The 18,046-nt window shown below is 47.0% G+C and overlaps 1 protein-coding gene and 1 long non-coding RNA gene across 17 annotated transcripts in view; one reads left to right on the forward strand and one right to left on the reverse strand.

Moving 5' to 3' along the window:
- LOC115274941 overlaps nucleotides 1-18,046 on the forward strand; it is a 59,928-nt gene that overhangs the window by 23,417 nt on the left and 18,465 nt on the right. For 3 of the 10 annotated variants that reach the window (XR_003901327.1, XR_003901328.1, XR_003901329.1), the window contains exons 3-6: nucleotides 5,173-5,294; nucleotides 7,040-7,192; nucleotides 8,289-8,326; nucleotides 10,555-13,145. This is a non-coding gene — a long non-coding RNA (uncharacterized LOC115274941). The other 7 variants (XR_003901336.1, XR_003901330.1, XR_003901335.1 and 4 more) reach the window with 6 other exon arrangements.
- The window catches only part of ITPR1 (inositol 1,4,5-trisphosphate receptor type 1), a 324,913-nt gene that overhangs the window by 5,948 nt on the left and 300,919 nt on the right, over nucleotides 1-18,046 (reverse strand). For all 7 annotated transcript variants that reach the window (XM_029918487.1, XM_029918486.1, XM_029918483.1 and 4 more), the window contains one exon: nucleotides 2,497-2,658. In XM_029918487.1, the coding sequence (XP_029774347.1) occupies nucleotides 2,497-2,658 (162 nt within the window). The remainder of the gene's footprint in view (nucleotides 1-2,496; nucleotides 2,659-18,046) is intronic.

The raw sequence follows: 18,046 nt of genomic DNA on the forward strand, positions 1-18,046 counted from the left end.
AAAGGTTAGTTAGAAGTTACATAATCAAAAGAAAATGCTGACTAATTCCTCTTAAAAGAAACACATTTCCCCAATAAAAGTAGCTGTGCTGAATTTTTCCTGGGCACCTTTTTAAAACCTAAGCAGATCAATGGTGGTAAAGGCACTGGAGAATAGATTACTGGTTTCCTCATTCCTCTCTTTAGGTTATAATGTCTGCTAGAGAAAATGGTTTATATTTATTCACAGGGGAAGGGCTCATTGAGGAGTGGGTCCAAGTGTCAGCTTTAAAACAGAAAACATATAGGGCGCCTGAGCGGCTCCGTTGGTTAAATGTCCGACTTTGGCTCAGGTTATAATCTCTCTATGCAAAAGGTCGAGCCCCACATTGGGCTCTGTGCTGACATGTCAGAGCCGGCAGCCTGCTTTGGATTCTGTGTCTCCCTGTCTCAAACGTTTAAAAGATTTTTAAAACAAAATGTAAAAAGGGCCCAAACCAAGCAGTTTAAACCATACTGGCTTTAATGTTGCTTATGAACCCTAGGCCATATGCAATCACGTTTCAGATGTCTTGTTTAAGTTAAAATGTAGGTTTATTAGAAATGATTCTGCCTCGGCTTTTAAACATCCCAAGTTTCTGCTAGGCACAGCTGTGTGAAATGGCAATGCCACAACGTGTAAGTGTGTGGTACAGCTTCTGAAACTTTAAAGGCTTTTTTAAAAAGGGAGTAAGAATCTAAACAGTCAACCTGAAAGGCAAACAGGGTACAGTGACAGAACAAATGAAAGCAAAAATAGATGCGACATACAAAAATCAAACCCAGACAGGAGCATCAGGAGTTCTAGCCTTGGCGCTGTCCTAGAGAGCGAGATGGGCCTCGTACCAGCCTCCTGCGCAGCTCAGCACCCTCAGGAGGAGGAGGAGGGGTGGGTGACAGGGCAGCCGTGGTCCTGGAGGCCCACCTTCACCTCCTGCTAATTCCTCGGCCCACCCCACACCTGTGACCACTGTAACGGGAGCTCGACCGTTTATTTAAGTCTGTATTAGGTCGATTTGTCAGGTTTCTATTTAAAAAGGCTGATTTAAATAAGGTTCTTGTAGCCACTGGTCTCTCAAAAGGGGGACAGGAACTAAAGCACCGCTGGCTGTGCTAACAAGTTCACCGGGCTCTGGAGGGGCCAGGAGAAGCAGCAGCAGCCGCACATGCCACAGCCAGGGGTTCTCCGGAGCATCTGTCAGGGGCGGCACAGAACGGGGAAAAGCTTACAAAATAGTAAGCAAAGGCATCTAGTGAGACCTTCATTAGTTTTAGTCATTTAGGTTATTCAGTTTCGGTGGCTACCAAGCTCAGCGCTATAGACAACCTTCATCAACAAGCCTTTCTGTTGTCATTAGTCTTTTTTTATTTGCATCTTAATACAAGTGAAAGAAAAGAACTTTGAGGACAGATGGTTCCTGGGGGCATGGGTTGGAATAATCTCATGGAAAAGAAGTACATTTCAAAGCAGAATTGTTAAAAGTGCCCTGTAAACCAGCTCCAGGAAGAGTTTTTTCTAGATGGGGTGTTCACTAGTTTTGTACCTAAGAGCTGAAAATCACCTGTGCGTAGATCCTGCAGCTTACCTCCAGGGCAGCCTTGCCTGATAACTACTGCTATGCAAAATTTATAATCTTATCCGTGGAGCTGATTAAACGCTCTAAAAAACCCTTCTAGGATGCTGACCTGTGCCCCCGTCTGTACTGGATGGTCCCAGTCAGCTTCAGCGCAGCACCTGCTCACCACCCAGGTGCCAGTCCCTGACACACAGCTGCAGCCCATACTGGGTAACCACCTGGTGACTGGGAGTGTCTTTTACGGGGGTCAAAAGGAGGAACAAAGTACGTAAGGTTTGGTGCACACCTACCCCCTCCTCTTCCTTTCTTAAAGGGACCAGTAGTTTACTTTAGGGATGTGTCCATGTTGTCTGTGGTTTTATCCCCAGCGCCTGGCATAATGCTGGCGCTGTAGTAGCCACTCAATAGGATTTGGCCAATGAGTGAACCACAAGGATCTCGTCCACGGGTATGGTTTATCCCAGGATGCTGAATTTAAAGATCTTGGGTTAGGGGTTGATAGATTTGAAGACTAGAAAGTAAAACTAGAAACAGTTTTTAATCTGTCAGCAAGTGAAATAAAAAGAGTATGGCTTTGCAGGTCATGTTTTCTGTATAGCACTTCCCTGAAGTCGTTTGCATTTTCCCATTTTCTGGTTGGTTTTGTTTTTCACATGAAAACCGTGCCCTAGCAGCAGTGCAAACAGTGTCACGGGCTTATCCTGTGAAAGGGCAGTGGAGGGGGAGTGGAGGGGACACGGCAGACAAGCGAGCTGCTTCTCTGTGGCCTCAACCCCTCCTCTGTATCCACACGGTGGAAACGTCAGCATTTTAACCTGCGCACTACTGACTGTGCCTCGTCACACCTGGCGTGTCTGGCAGTGGGGGGGGGTGTGTTTGGGGGGCAGACGGGGTTCCTTTACCTGATCCTTCAGTTCTGACAGCTGGCCGGAAAGGTTCGTGACGAGCTTCATGGTGGACTCGAGCTTCTCCTGCAGGTTCCTCAGCTCATTCTGTTCCCCTTCAGAGTCACTGCTGACCAACGACATGGCTCTCATCCTGGGGAACCAGTCAAGGTTTCTTTCCTAGAATCCACATTAAAAAGAAAAAGTCATTTTGCGGAGTACAGACGAGAAAGGCGATCCTACCACGCCGTCTTGTCTCTGCACCGTGTTTCATTCGGCTCTCTGTTCCGGAACCAACGTACTGTGCATGTTACAACACCATTCAGTAAGTACTTTTTAAACTGAATATCACTGAACTCTCAGTTCTTAGCAGTCCCTTTAGAACTAAATGCAGGAGGAAAGGTAGGGTTCCGAACAACTTCCCTGATCTGTAAACAGGAGCGTTAGCCACTGCATGACCTGGCTAATGAGCGGGGGTTTTAAAACTGTGGTAACACATATAGAACATAAAAATTTCCATTCAAGTCACTTTTAGCTGCACAGTTCAGTGGCATTAAGTGCATTCGGAGTGTTGTGTAACGTCACCGCCCTCCCCGCCTCGGGAACTTCATCTTCCCCATCTGGATCTCCAGCCCCATTAAACACTGACTCTCTCACCCCTGCCAACCGCCGTTCTGTTTGCCGTCTCCATGAATGTGACTGCTCTACATACCTCATACTGTGCTGGGTATTTTTAAAAGCATTATACTTGGAAAATCATTTGCAAACACTCTGGAAGCGAAATGAATTTTGAGATCCCAAGTGTTCTGGCATTTACCGGATATGCGTGTGTGCGCATTTGCTTGGTAGGGGACTGTCAAGAGGCCGAAAATGAGGAATGGGCTTCCTGTTCAGTTTCCCTCTCTGTAAGCTTACGGAAATTACTCCTCTCTTCTTGTTTCCTTTTCCTCCCAGCCTGACATCACTGATAGGTGCCATTAGTTGGCATAAGAAAGGCCCATTCAGTCCCTCTTCTGCCCATCTCCATCCTTTCTTTTGACATCTACAGCTCACACCTGAACACTTTTTTCTCACTGGTGGTTTGCAAATGGGCCAAGACTCCTCCTCCCACCTCTCTTCCTTCTGCCCACATATGCCTTTCTCCTAAAAAGTATGCATCATAGATAAGTTCTGTACAGAGAGGCAGGAATGAATAGTAAAAACTTAATCACCACAAGATAAGGGGAGAGAAAATTGACTCAGTTTCACAGCTATCTGGTGTCATTTCTGACCAGGACCATTTTGAGCTCAAGATAAATTATAATATTAACACAAACCTTGCCCATCCCCTCACCCCCTGCCAACACACATACATACACACACACAGAATTTGTTATTGCTGCTTTGTATACCAGAGGTCAGCAGAATTTTTCTGTGTAGTATTTTCTGATAGTAAATATCTTTGGCTTTGTGGACCATATGGTCTCTGCCACAGTTACTCTACTATTATAGCCTGTAGCCTGAAAACAGCCAGAGGCAATACATAAATGAATGAGTGTAACTGTATTCCAATAAAACTTTATTTGCAAATGTTGGTGGCAGCAGGCTGGTTTGGCCCATAGGCTGTCATTTGCCAACTTCTGTCATATACAGTAGAAGATATCAGCTTACTTAGAATCAAACACAAACTTCCACAAGAAGTCTAAATATCAAAAAGCAACCAGGACAAACTAGCAACACTGAAGCCAAATAAGAATGAGTTGGAAAATATTACAAAGAAGGCATACCACACTGGCAACATGGCATCACATCTCCTTGAAAATGTTGGCTTTAACCTCTGGGGAGTCTGATAAGTAGGAACTCATTTGTTTTTTTTAGCATCAAGAGTGCAGGAACCACCTTAGTGTAGTGACCAGAACACAGCAGACCTGGATAAACACTCGTGGAAGGGAGGAATGATAGACCGTCTCTATGGCCTGCATGGGCCCTCATAGCAAATGCGTAAGGGATGAGCCTCAGTTGCTTAGAAAGATCGCTGAGGAGAAAATGATGTCTACCTTACTGAACCGAACACCCTGTGACCAGCACGTCACTCACGTGTAACAATGTCAACCTATGTTCATCTTCATCAGTCTCCCCCTACAGTGCTTTGGGGAAAAAAGACTATTCCATAAAAGATCCCATTACAAGGATGACTAGTCTAAAAATCGGAGGAATTTGTATGCTGTAATCAGTTTTCTGTGTGTCTAGAGCAACAAGAGGAGAGCAGATATTAGAAAACATTTAAGCTTGGCATTGCCAGGGAAAGACCGCTATGGTGACCTGTCGCTGAAGATACTCACTGCTCCGGTGTCAGTCTTTTCAGACACAGTCACGCCTTCCTACTGAAGAAACATCCCATGTTCAGTGTCTGACGCTACATGAAGAATGAACCTAACGGTTCAGAAAAAGGCACACATCGGGGGCACTGGCGGGTGGTTACTTACTCTCACTGGGGCGAATCAGCCCATGGAGGGAGGAGAGAGGGTGTGGGCTGGGTTGAGACTGTGAGCCCGAATCACTAATGCAGTTAAGATCCACGGCACAAGGCTGGCCCAGCTATCAGAGGCCCCACCTACCCAGTGACTGCTGTGTTTTCACGCACTGATCTCCCCCACTGGGAGAACAAGTTGAAGAGGAAAGAGCCAACGTCCTATGTCCTATTTGTATTGTCAGATTCAGAGGAGCATATGGACACACCATCCATTGGGACGTGACAGAATGTCAGGCCAAGAAGGAGTTTAGAGATCACTAATGCCACTGCTGTATCTCTAATGCAGAAAACTGAGCCCTGAAAGGTAAGTGAGGAACAGAACAAATTCCTGTATTTCAAAGGGGACCCTGAAAATTATCTGGTGTTGATGAATTATTGCTAATACTGAGTATATTTTGAGGTGAAATATTTGCTAGTTCTTTGCATTCAAGTCATGAATTAAAGCATTATTTTAGCTCCCTGGAAGGAAATATTTTTAAAACAACATATTTAACTGATACTTTAGGGGCACTTAGCTTATGCGCGTGGTGCTGAGGACAGAGCAGTGAGCCACACATACATGGTCACTGCCTCCTGGACCTCTTTAAAGTGGAAATGGCTTTCCTACCTAAGTATGAGATAGGATTCCTGGCATCACAGCACTGGTTATTTAATGAGAGTGGACATATACATTAAAAAAGAAAAAGAATGGTAGAAAGCAGGCTGTGCTCTGTCAGGTGAGTGGCAGAGAGTAGAGCCAAAGTCAGAACTAACCAGCAGTGATGGTGATTGGCTGGAATTCTTGGGCAAAGGCATGGACCCGAAAGGTCAGTGCTTGGCCAAACTAAAGGCAAGCACGAGGGCTTTCTCAACAAAGCGGGGCTGGCCCAGGGAGGAAACCAGCTGGGATGGAGGTGGGGGCAGCTCAGACTGTAGAACACCTGATCGAGGTGTATGGCAGACCCGTGCATGTAACAGGAATAACTTGGGGCATGGAAAAAGAAGGCCTGGGGCAGGGGGTTGGCCAAGGGAAGGAGAAGGAAGAAGGGGACCTGGAGCCCCTGTGAGCCCACATGCTCAGATGAGGAGAGAAGTACATGCACACAGTACTTTAGCAGGTAGTAGAACGCACCTGTAGCTACTTCACTATAACCCACAAACTAACATTAAACTGTGTAAATGGTTAGAGAATGCATCTCAAGTCTGGCTTGCAAATCTTTCCGATGTTCACTTGCTTAGCAAGCCCCCCATAGAAGAGACAACACACATTTCCAAGTAGAGTCCATATTAATGAAGTCTACAGTTTACAAGAGATTTTCTGTGGTAGGTTCCCACCTTCTTTTGTGGCATATTTGATTCCTGGACTCCCACAGAAGGATTTCAGAAAAGTCGCTGAACAAATGCAAAATGCACAAACTTCACCTAACAACTATTTACTGAACATGGCATAGGGCTTGAGGGTCTGAAGGTGAGCAAGACAGGTCCCTGCCCCCAAGGTGCTTTAGTGCACATCTTGCGGTCACAGGGCAGGTCTTACTTAGGGCATGGTTCTTCACTTGTGAGGGACTCCTAGCTGTGCGTGACTAAGGAGTACCTGCCGGATGAGTCACTGCGGCCCATGGATTCAGCATGGCCGCTACTGGATCTTTGCTCATCTCCATGGAGATGATGCACTCAGATCGTCTTTGTTTTTCCTTTATTTGTGCTTCTGTACATGACATACCTGGAACCCTGGAACTTCAATGAAAGCCTTTCCCAAGGGGTACATAAAACCACAGACAGGAAAGAATGCATCTTTTTAGAATGTCCCTATCACTTAATGGTAAATTGTTGAAAATATTTTTATATTAAACTCAAAATTTGCCCTGCGACATAACATGAAATTAAATCAAATTTTCAAAATATAAGATTTTAAAGAAATGGCATGCTTGCTGCCTAAGGCCACTTTGGGCCATGTGCCCTGATCCCAGGGCTGAACCTTCATTGTCCATCTCAGGAGAATCCTTGATTGCAGAGCTAGGAAAAGCATTTCCTGGTCTAGATACTGACCAGCTACCTACCACCATACAGGCTCTCCCTCGAGACCTTCCTCCAGCTCTAATATCTAACAATGAAGTCTAAGGTGGGGGAATCCCACTGAAATCCTCAACCATAGGAAACAAGGTCAACTGCAAGAATTCAAGCACTCTGGATGGCATGTATTATTAGCTTTTCTGCATTGAGGTAGGTAAATCCCCAAATCTGAGATTCTCGGTACTGCCAGGAATTTAATTAAAACATTATCCTGAGCTGTTAAGTCAAATCTCAAATTACCAAGGAATACCTAGTGGTTAAAACTAATTAGCAATCCTAGCCAAACTGTTGTCTCAACTTTCCTTTGCCTGTGTGCCCTGCACAGGAGGACACGCCGTGATGCAGGGTGAGGCCGCTTTCCCCCACACTCCCCTGCTGCAGCCCACCTAAGTCTCTCACTGACAAGGTTCAGGCTAGCCCAGTTGCTAGTGGAGGGGCCAAGAGCACACCCGAATCCAGCTGCTCTGTATTTAGCTCAGACCTTTATAGAAGACGCTGCACTTGCCTGCATGCTCCAGGACTTCAGTGAGGCCTGTCACACAGGGCTTTCCAGCTACTCAGAGTCTTGAGGTCTAGTAGTGTTTGCAGAATCCTACCTTTATGTGTAGTGAAGATCAGAAACATGTCTCAGTGTCCTGGCTTCTGCATTTTAAAAGAAAATCATCAACTATAGCATTTTGTTTATACATGAACTCAGTGTGGGTGTGGGTGCACGCACACGTGCAGGAGCGTGAGTGTGCAGGAAGGTGGGGCTGGGGGAGGCTGTGGGTTCACTGTGCGTCTGTCAGCAGCATCTGTCACTTTGGGTCTGAGACATCCCTCCGCACTTCCCTTGCTTCCCTTGCTGCTGGCATCTTGCATACCAATGGCATTAGGCAGTGTCTGCCTGGTCCTCCTACAATCCAGCCCGTGCAGTTCCCGTCACAGCAAGTGCTTCCTCTGTCAGAGCAGACAAACTGACTGAAGCCACAGCCGGAAGCAGGCTGACCACAAGTGCTAAAGTTCTGGTTAGTTCTTTTCTAGGTAAAGTTGGAAAAGTCCCTGCAAAGGCAAACATTGAAGTTTTAGACACGGGGGTGGTACTGACCTCTTGAAATGTCCTTGACTGGAAAGAGGGAGGGTGTGAGTGAGTGAGAGACAGAGAGACAGAGACAGAGACAGGAGGAAGAGAGGAAGTTGGATTGTATGATGCAAATGCTAATCATTCTGAGAAGTTTTTTTTTTTCTCTCTCTCTCTTCTTCCCAGGCTCAACTGAAGAGGCTGTTCTAAGAAAGACTACTGAGGTAATCAGTCACCTTCCTCAGAGAAAGTCCGCTCAGGTAGTCTTGTTTACCATGTAAACAATGGAACATTTATTGTTGAATCCTTTATTCTTTTACAGCCAGGTGGGAGAATTTAGATTTCTTGGTGGAGGGCATGAGGGAGAAAGACGCCTGTGGTTTCTCTGTCCTTCACAGTCCCCTCTGAGGAGATTAAAAACAGTAAAGACTGTCCTTTCAATTCAGATGGCAAGTGTGTTTCTAGCTTACCAGGCAGGATGACACACCAGGGTTTCCCAGCATGCCCAGGGACACTTAGGGGATGAGCGCGCAGAGAGGGCAGGCGGGGATGGAAGAAAGTCCTTTTAAGTTTCCAAAAGCAGGAATACAGGACACTTAATAAACTTTAAATTACTTGCCCCTTTTGCGGGGAGGGGTGATTATTTTTTACTCAAGAGGACTAAAATTAATCTTTAGAGCTCACTTTTTTAAGACCACAGCAAAAAACAGAATCCTAAATCTTTTGCTTTCAGTGAACAACAGTGATAATGATCTCTATGCTCATCGACTCTAAAATTACTATTTATAGCAAATATTATACGTTAAAAAAAAACTACACTAAAAAATGGATCCCAAGTATGGACATGGTAAAAAGATCAAGGGGTTGGCGAGAGGGAAGGATGAGTAGGGGGAACACAGAGGGTTTTTAGAGCAGTGAAGCTGTTCTGTTTGCTGCTGTAATGGAGGACACGTCGGGTTATACATTTGCTGAAACCTACAGAAGGTACAACACCAAGAATGAACCCTAATGTCAATTCTGGTCTACAATTAATAATAATGTGTCATTTTGGTCCATCATTGGAAACAAACATACCACAGTAATGCAACATGTTAATAACAGGGGAAGCTGGCTGGGGGTGAGGCAGGGAGGGGAGAGTATGCAGGAACTTTGTGCTTTTTGCTGTTTTTATGTAAACCTCAAAGTGCTATAAAAAATAAAGTCTATTAAAAACAATGGATCCCACAGCTGGAATTTGTTGGCCAGTCCCAAATTCAAGGATCCACACTTCCCTCCATTTCCAAACTACAGTGAACTCAAACCACATACAGTATCCCTACATTTCACAGGTGTGTTTCTCCAACAGCTTTGTGACATTAGTTTGTCATCAAGAAGAGTCATAGTGTGAATCAGGAGCTCAGGACTTCAAGTCACAATGCCTCCGTGTGTTATAGACAGCGCACCAGTGAATGGGTCAGTTAACCAGCCTGGGTCTCTGTTTCTGTGTGTTGAGAAAGAGATCACGGGCTACCCCACAGAGTTACAGTGTAAGAATCAGATGGGTGTGAGAAAGTGTCCCATAAGCTGGAAAGCATTATGCCAAAGTAGTCTAAATCAGTGTCATCAGCCTGAGGTCTCAAAGCTCGTCCAGAGTCAACTCTGCAATCCACATTGTGATTGCAGGTGTGGCGCCTGACTTCCGTGTCAGGTTAGTTCCTTCCTTTCTACGGGATTCCCTTTTAGAGACACAGAATTTCTTTCACCAACGCAGCCATGTGGAGCTTACCTACATGGCTCCCACCTTTAGGTGTCACAGTGGTTCTGTTCTTGAGCTCTGAATGACACTGCCAAAGCAGGCCGCATTATATAATCTTCAGCTGGGCTGGAGTGACCACTTACCCTTCCCAGACTCAGTTAATAGTTGTTCTTGGATGATCCAGAGTGACACAGATGGGCCCTTGCCAGCAGAGAGAGCCACACCCATTTCTGATGAAATCCCTAAGAAAAGCCAGCTGCAGAATCACTAGATATGTCACTGTAGATCCTCAGGTGAAGGCATTTCTGGGCCCCCACAGAGACTCTGAGAAGGCAGTGCTTGCCACTCAGAGTGAGGAAGCCAGGGCTCACAGAGGACAGGAAGGTGGGGCTGGCAGCCGGTGTCAGACAAGACACAGCCAACCCACTGGAGACTCCTACTAATGGGCACTCGGGGTCACCAGCCCTTCTGACATGGCGGTTCGTGACACTGCCTGGCAGCTTCCTTGGCACGTTCCGTTATCTGTGAAACCGACCAGAACGTTCCCAGAGGTCACATATGGGATATTAGCAATTTTTATTGGTTTTCCTCTATTCTTTTCTGGGTTCCATGACTTTTATACTTTGATCTCGTATTATCTTTATTGTACAGTAATGGTTTTTGTGTTTTGTTAAGGCTACTTAAACAGCTTTCCACGTTTCTTTGCTGTTGTTTCAGGAAAAACAGACTTGGGATTTGTCTTTGAACATACATACACAGACCTATACGCCCATACACCTCACTACTGTAAGGCTGTGGTATGGAAGCTGCTTCACATATAACAATGTTCCGGCAAACAGTGTTTGTCACGCTACAGGTCTGTATGCTGCCAAACTCTTGCCTCAAATGGTTTTCCTTAAGGTCAGTCCTGCTTCGATACACTCACAGATACGAGAAAAATGTCATTTCTCACTGTTGATACGCTTCCAGTAAGCACAGGGGCAAGTCACCGGCACCGTCACTGCCGGGAGACCAGCGTGGAGGAGACGGGCCACACAGCTCACGCTCTTAAGCGTGAAGGAGGTCACCAGCTGTGCGCAGGCTCCCTGAAGTCCTCAATCCTTTCCAAATCCCCCATTTTACTAACCTGCCCCAGGCACCTGACCCCAAAGGGTTACTAGCTTGTTCACACAGGTCTCCTCTCTCCCTCCTGATACCCACATTCCTCCTCTTGACAGAGACCCTCTTCAGTAGTTAATGGACGCCTACCACCACTTTGCAAGTTGCTTCAGTGCATTGTAGTGCTAAAGATGGCCTAAGAGATCCTCGGTTCAGCTGGATTTTACAGGGGGTCACACCGAGGCCCTGAGACGTGGGTGTGTGAAAGGAGAAAGTGAGAGCCTTGTCCACGTGTAACATGTGCATACAGAGAACTGTGCCCGAATATCAGGATCTCTTCATTCTCACATTCCTTAGTGACGGCTTCATTATATCTTAAAGAATCCTCAACTTGTGTACACTGAACCCCTGAACATCACGGGGATTTAAGGGCACTGACTCCCACAGTTGAAAATCTGCATATAATTTCTCACTCACCCAAAACTTAACAATTAACCTACTGCTGACCAGAAGCCTTACCAATAAGCAGTCTATATATTTTCTATGTTATATGCATTACATACTATAATTTTACAGTCAGGTTAGTTGTATCAGGTACAGTCTTTAGATTCAGGAGAAAACTGCACTCTTAAGTACAGTGAGGGTGTCTGGGACTACAGGGGCAAGGAAGGCAGCCAGTGGGCTCCGTACCAGGGGAAAGAGCAGGAGGAGGCTTCCGGATGTGGAGGGGAGGAAAATACATTTTTGCAGTTCCCATGTCTGAGTTGGGGGAAATGTGTAAGCAAATATTTATATACAAATACAAGCATGTACAGACACATCGATTCCTACATGCATCCTTGGACTAGCTCACAATGGGGAGACTGTCATGGGTGGTGACTGCAGTCGTCAGGTGACTGATCGAATAGTCGCTACAGACAACTCTCAGATTCTGCACAGACTTCAAGTTAGCACAGAAATTCCTCTCAGATTATGGCTGTGCTCCACTCATTGTTACCAGTGGTGCCTTGCACACCCTCTATGAGGGTCGGAATGTGGAAAATTCAGAGGAGAGAGCTGGGAGGTCAGTGCAGACCTAGGGTCCCAATACCAAGTGCTTCATAAGAAGAAGAAAGCACCTGTGAAGTGCACAGCAGGCCAAGGGGTGACTTCATAGCCTCTAGACTAGAGGGCAGCGTGTGTGATAAGCCTGGGCGGGGAAACAGTTCAGCAACTATTCTGTGCAGCCGCCATGGACAGAAACCCAAGCTCAAGTACAGAGGGTGGGGCGAGAGCATGTCTGGCTGGCTGGGAGGCGAGTCCGCTGCTGCTGACACACTGTTTCCAGCCACCGAATGCCAAGTGCCAAATCCCTCTCCACTTCTCCCTTGCTCTGATGTCCTCGAACTCTGTCGGTGTCAGCTAACTTAAGAAAGCATTCTGGGAGTTGTACTGGAGCGCAGCACAAGGCTGTATTTGAACCCACAGCTGAGGGCTTGCTTTCGGAGCCCGGGGGACATTTTAATCAAGGCTCACGTCTCCCCCGAGCCCAGGTAAGGCAGGGAAGCTGATGATGCAGCACCACCAGCACTGAAATCTCTGTCTCTGGAAGTGATCAAGGCACTCTATTCCTCCCAGCATTCTCACCAGCATCCCAGAAGTCTGAACTACTACTGTACCTTTGCACAAAAGTGCAGGGTTTCCATGTCACTTTATCTGTAGCCAGGACATGCCCGCCTGGCACGTGATGAAGCACAGATGAGGCGGATGGTTGGTGGGGGGAGGGCTGCACAGCCTGCTGACCTCTCCTGTACTCCCAGTCCTGGCTGCTACGGACTCCACATTTCTCACCACCTTGAGCTGAGACTCTTCAGGATGGCGGTGACAATGTTTACGTTCACTTCTCTGCTCACGTGGCCACTGCCAGAGTCCCCTCCCTGCAGATGTCCAGGGCCTTGCTATTATGATTATGAAACACAAGTAATTCCTGGTCTCCATTTCTGTCCTGAGTTATTTCCTTTGGTCCCTTCACGCAGCTCCTCGGGCAGAAAGCCGCTGCCCTCACTTTGCAAAGTGCCTGTCTGCAGATTTTCTAGCACCAAGGCTCTCTCTTGGGTCAAGAAAGGTGCAAGACTTGGGTCATTTCCCCTTTTAAAAGAAGTCGGTGACATGTAGGTAATTCAGTTCCTATTTTGATCTTTTGCCCTTGTTAACACGTTGCTTTCTGACCATGCTTGCTTCCTGTGTCGTCTTAGTGAATACAGATAAACACGAGCATAAGGCCAGATGCCCTATGGCTTTTGAATCTTCTTGCAGTGTTTCCTCATAGATCTTTACTGGTGCTTTATTTGCCAATAGAATTTCTTTGCTTGGAAAACTTAACCAGGAGATACTTTCTAGCAAAAAGAGCCTCCTCTTACTGGTTTTCTTAAATGTTTGTTTATTTGAGAATGACCATGTGCACATGTGGGAGTGAGCAGTGAAGGGGCAGAGAGAGAGAGAGAGACAGACAGACAAAGAGAATCCCAAGCAGGCTCTGTGCTGTCAGCATGTTGCCCCACATGGAGCTTGATCTCATGAATGAGATATGACCTGAGCCAAAATCAAGGGTCAGACCTTAACCAACTGAGCCACCTCTTACATGGTTTTTTGATGCCAATTGAAAAAAGGCTTTCAGCAAACCATTTTCCAGGACTGAAGTCTCCTGGATTCTCCCCTCCTATGTGAAGGAAGGCACTGTTTTCTAAGAGCATTTCACTGGCTGCCATGGTACTACTTTAGATTTAGAAGACTGTTTCTTTGCTTTTATATCCCTGTACAACTCGTTTCTGAGGAGGTCAAGTGAATTAATATGAGCTGGAACAAACTGGGAAATCTCTAGTGGAATAGTGTGTGAGAGCATGTGTGTGGGGGAGGGAGGGAGGGAGAGCGTGGCCTATCTTCACTGTGAGAAAAAGTCAGCACCAGGCTTAAAGGATGATGGATCAGACACTCTAATTATCAGGGAGTTCTAACCATTCAGATGAGTCAGCCGGGTGTGGAAGCCCGTCTGTCTCTGGTTCTGGTGAATTTTCCCTCCCCTTTACCTTAGACACCTCTCTCCCCTCAAATAACGGCCACCAAAGGAACAAGCATTCCCTGTTCCAGGCTCAGGGAAGGGTAATGAGGTTTATCAGATTTTACCAAGTTAGAATTAACACACTGCAGATACACTCTTTGCAAGAGGTGGCTCTGCCTTTCCCAAACGCCAGTCAGTTTTATCCCTCCCTGTAGTATTCGACTCAGGGTGGTTCTCTAACTAGCAGTGCTGGCGGCAGCTCAGAGAACACCCGCCTCCTGCACGGAGCTTCTAACTCATTGATTTATGCGTCAGCCAGTCAGCATCCCCTCGGGGGTCTTCCCTACCCACAGTGGGGCCTTGTGCTGGGCCTTGCCACTTCTGAAGGTGGCTAATTCAGCACCATGGGGATGGAAGGAGGCGGCTGGGAGATGAGCCAGTCCAAGGCAGAAAAACGAGATTCGGCTTGACCAACAGCTGTAGGTTCTTGACATTGAGGGCTGCGCGTGAACGCAGAGGGAAGCACGCTGTACATGTTCAGGTCAGGACAGCCCCAGGGTAGGTTCTGATTCAGCAGACTTGGATTTGAATCTCGCACCAGCCCTTCCTAGCAGGGTGACCCTGGAGAAGCTGTTCAACCTTTCTGAGCCTCAGTTTCCCATCTGTGAAATGGTAATAGTGCTATCTACATCGCTGTTACGAGGATTAAATGGGATCATGCGTGCAAAGCATTTATTTCAGTACATAATGATTAAACATGACCTATTATTAGAGTTATTATTCAGTCTGCCCTTGTTACGGCACAGACAGCACAGTCCACTCCTCTGGAAGCAGCAGGCTTTTTCAGGACACTCAGGCCGTGGTGGGAAAAGGTTCTCCCTGCTGGCCCAGGGTTCGGTTAACATGCCGTCTGGGAGAAGAGAAGGGTCCAGAGCAGCTCCGGCTAGCAGGGGATGTTGAAACTGGATGAACAATATTCTGTCTTACCACCCTGCCATTCACCCAACGAAACACACCTCTGAAAATATAACTTGTTTTTCAAGGTAGAATTCCCAGTACAGAGGGGAAATCTAGATTTAATTAATAAAATAGATGCTCTATGTTTAAGTTATAGCTTGGTCTTTACTAGTCTGTCTTCTTCGTGTGCCTGGAGTTTCTAACTTTCAAGAATAACAGTCTGCTTAACAAAGTAAGTACTGGCTTTTCTCCTAAGCTTGACTGTTACAGAAAAATGGGCTGCTGAATCTTTGCTGGGAATCCTGTATCTGATCATTTATCTACAACATGCCCACTGTAGAGTACTGAAATTCCTTAGGCAAAGATACAACTAATTTACCACTTATCCAGGTTAAATATATCTGATGGTATCATTATCTACAGACTAACAAATTCTCATTTCAGTTAGCAGTGGAAAAAAGTCAAAGAGTGTTGAAGTATTTAAAAAGAGTGTGTGCTACAAGAGCGCCGGGGTGGCTCAGTTGGTTAAGCGTCTGACTTTGGCTCAGGTCATGATCTCACGGGTTCATGAATTTGAGCCTGACATTGGGCTCTGTGCTGACGGCTCAAAGCCTGGAGCCTGCTTTGGATACTGTGTCTCTCTCTGCCCCTCCCCTGTTCTCTCAAAAATAAACATTTTAAAAAATGAAAGAGTCTGCTATATAAATGACTGTGAAAATTTAAATGTAGTTCAGGGCTGATAAAACTTTGCTTATCATAAAGGCTACTACTAAAACTCCACAGGGTAGCACAGCAATCAAGTTCCTATGGGGAGAGGAAGGAACTCAGGGTTTGTTTTTTTTTTCTTGCCTTGAACTGCCAGGGCTAAGTGAGGTCATTCGGTCGTCACATTTCTCTGAAAGTACAGCCCTGTCTGGGGCTTGAGTCAACGAATCTGAGACTGCATGTCCCGCAGGAGCGGCATCGGGAGATCCGTGCAGAGTCACAGGGAGGCCTCGCTTCCCCACTGTGGTGCCGCTCACAGCTCCACTGCCGGTCACGTGCAGACTCGAGGGACAAATCCACCAGGGAGCCAAGTTCCGTCATGACAGAATCTAACATACAGAACTCAGGGGCCACTCCCCAGGTTACCTAAACTCCTGGTCGTGGGTTGTGAATGTGACTGGAGGACACCTCTCAACATGCAGATTGTGCGTTCAGTCACAAGTATGGAGGCCAGTTCGATGGACTGTCAAAATTTTGTCCTAGCTCAACATTTAAGGGCATTTAAAAAGTTAAATTTAAGAGTGAGGAAGAAGTCGGAATTTTCCACGGGAGGAACTTCTTGGAGTCAGGATGCCCATTCTGACTTTTCCAAGCAACAGTGTGCCAACAGCCAAGACATCTTCCACAGTCTTGGAAGTGTAGGACGCGATGCTTGCGTCAGCTCTCTGTCAGCACTGCGCTCTGCTTCCCTGCTGACCGCTGTCTGTCCATCTGGCCCTTCTGTCATCCGCCCCCGAGTTCCCCACATTCATCTCATTCCCACCCCCCATTGGACGTCTGTCAGCCCCGCTTACAGACAGGAACTCAGGTCAGGAAGTCCCCTGACCTGCTGAGGCTACATGGCTAGGAAGGAGCAGAGTCAAAACTCATATCTTAGATTTCCTGCCTCCAAATCCAATGCTTAGGGAAGGAGGATTTCATGGGAGGCATCAGCCTGGCCTTGGCTTTGCCAGGGATATCCTCACCATTACTGAAAGGAGAGAGGGGAAGACCAGAAGGAGAGAGAAGAGAATATACCATCTACTGCTTAGACGAGAGTTAATCTGTGGGGGGAACACGTGGTTGCGGAGTCCTCTACCGTGAAACAGAGCTGCCTCACGTGCTCCTTCTTTCCCTCCTTCCCTTCCCTGACACCACTGTCTGCAGGGGGCTGTTTTCAGGGCAGCTGTGAAGCTCCTCCCCCTCACCACTGACCACCTGGGCCTCTTCTGCATGGGGCTTCTGGGTTGTCTATAGGCAGCTGGTATGGCACAGTTCTTAATGAGTCTCTGGGACCTTAATTCACAAGCTGAGGGAGAGCTAAACACCCCTGGCCTCCAGCCGGTGGGCAGGGGGTGGTTTTCCTGGGAAGCCCAAGTCCCAGAAGAGGCTGTCTCCTTGAGCTCTTTTGGGACATGGGGTAAGCAAAAGAGTAGGTGAGCAGCCAGCTGACTCTTCCTTCTGTCTCTGACACACTTAGCTGCCCTTCTCTCTCCTTGACCCAGGAGTAACAGAGTTGGCTTCTCAGAGAGAGCACTCAGCTTTTCCTCCTCGGGTGGAGGGCAGGATGCCTGCCTCCTTAGGGGGAATGTTGAGAGGACTGGTCTCCTGGCTGTGGCTGCCGCCGCAGGGTATGACTGAATGGGTCCACCATGTGGGCATATGGCCTGCTCCCCCACAGCTGAGTTCCCATGGGCTTCCAGCCGAACACCCCCAGGACCCAACCTCCTGTGGCCAGTGCTCTCCGGGGAGTCCCCAGCAGGGGTGAGTGGGACTTCAACACTAGACACCACTGAAGATGGTGTCGGCAAAAGGCACTGCCTTTCAGCTAGTGGATCTAACGCTTCCATGAGCCCTCACTAAGGGCACGAAACGTCTGGTTCCTCAGCAACTCTGACATTTCAGACTTAAGAATCTTTTGATGCTACATATTTTTAGGCCTTTTGACAAGAAGTTCTTGTACAATTTTTAAGAATGATGTGGATATGGACAGCACACTGAATGCTGGGTTTTCAAAGCATCGCCAAGCATGGGCTCTGAGCAGGCTGGGTGGTGACTTCCGGCCCTTAATCCTCACCAGGTGACGGCTCACAAGGCCCCTTTAAGTCTTCGTGATTGAGATAGAAACCTAAAAGTGCACTGGAATTTTCTGTGACTGTAAAGTAAGGGGATTAACAGAGAACTTTAAAACTGGCCCCTGAAGATTTAAAGATAGGACACATACACTTTCGAGAGAAGCAAACAAAGTGAGGGAGAAAAACAATGTGTGACAAGGGTAAAAACTAGAGGTCCTCTCCTCTCTGCATTACAGTACTTAATGCAGATGAAGCTACTTATGTGTCTGTGCAGATGGGCCTCTGTCAGCAATGTCTT

This window comes from Suricata suricatta, chromosome 12, assembly GCF_006229205.1.
Source record: "Suricata suricatta isolate VVHF042 chromosome 12, meerkat_22Aug2017_6uvM2_HiC, whole genome shotgun sequence".
NCBI lineage: Eukaryota > Metazoa > Chordata > Mammalia > Carnivora > Herpestidae > Suricata > Suricata suricatta.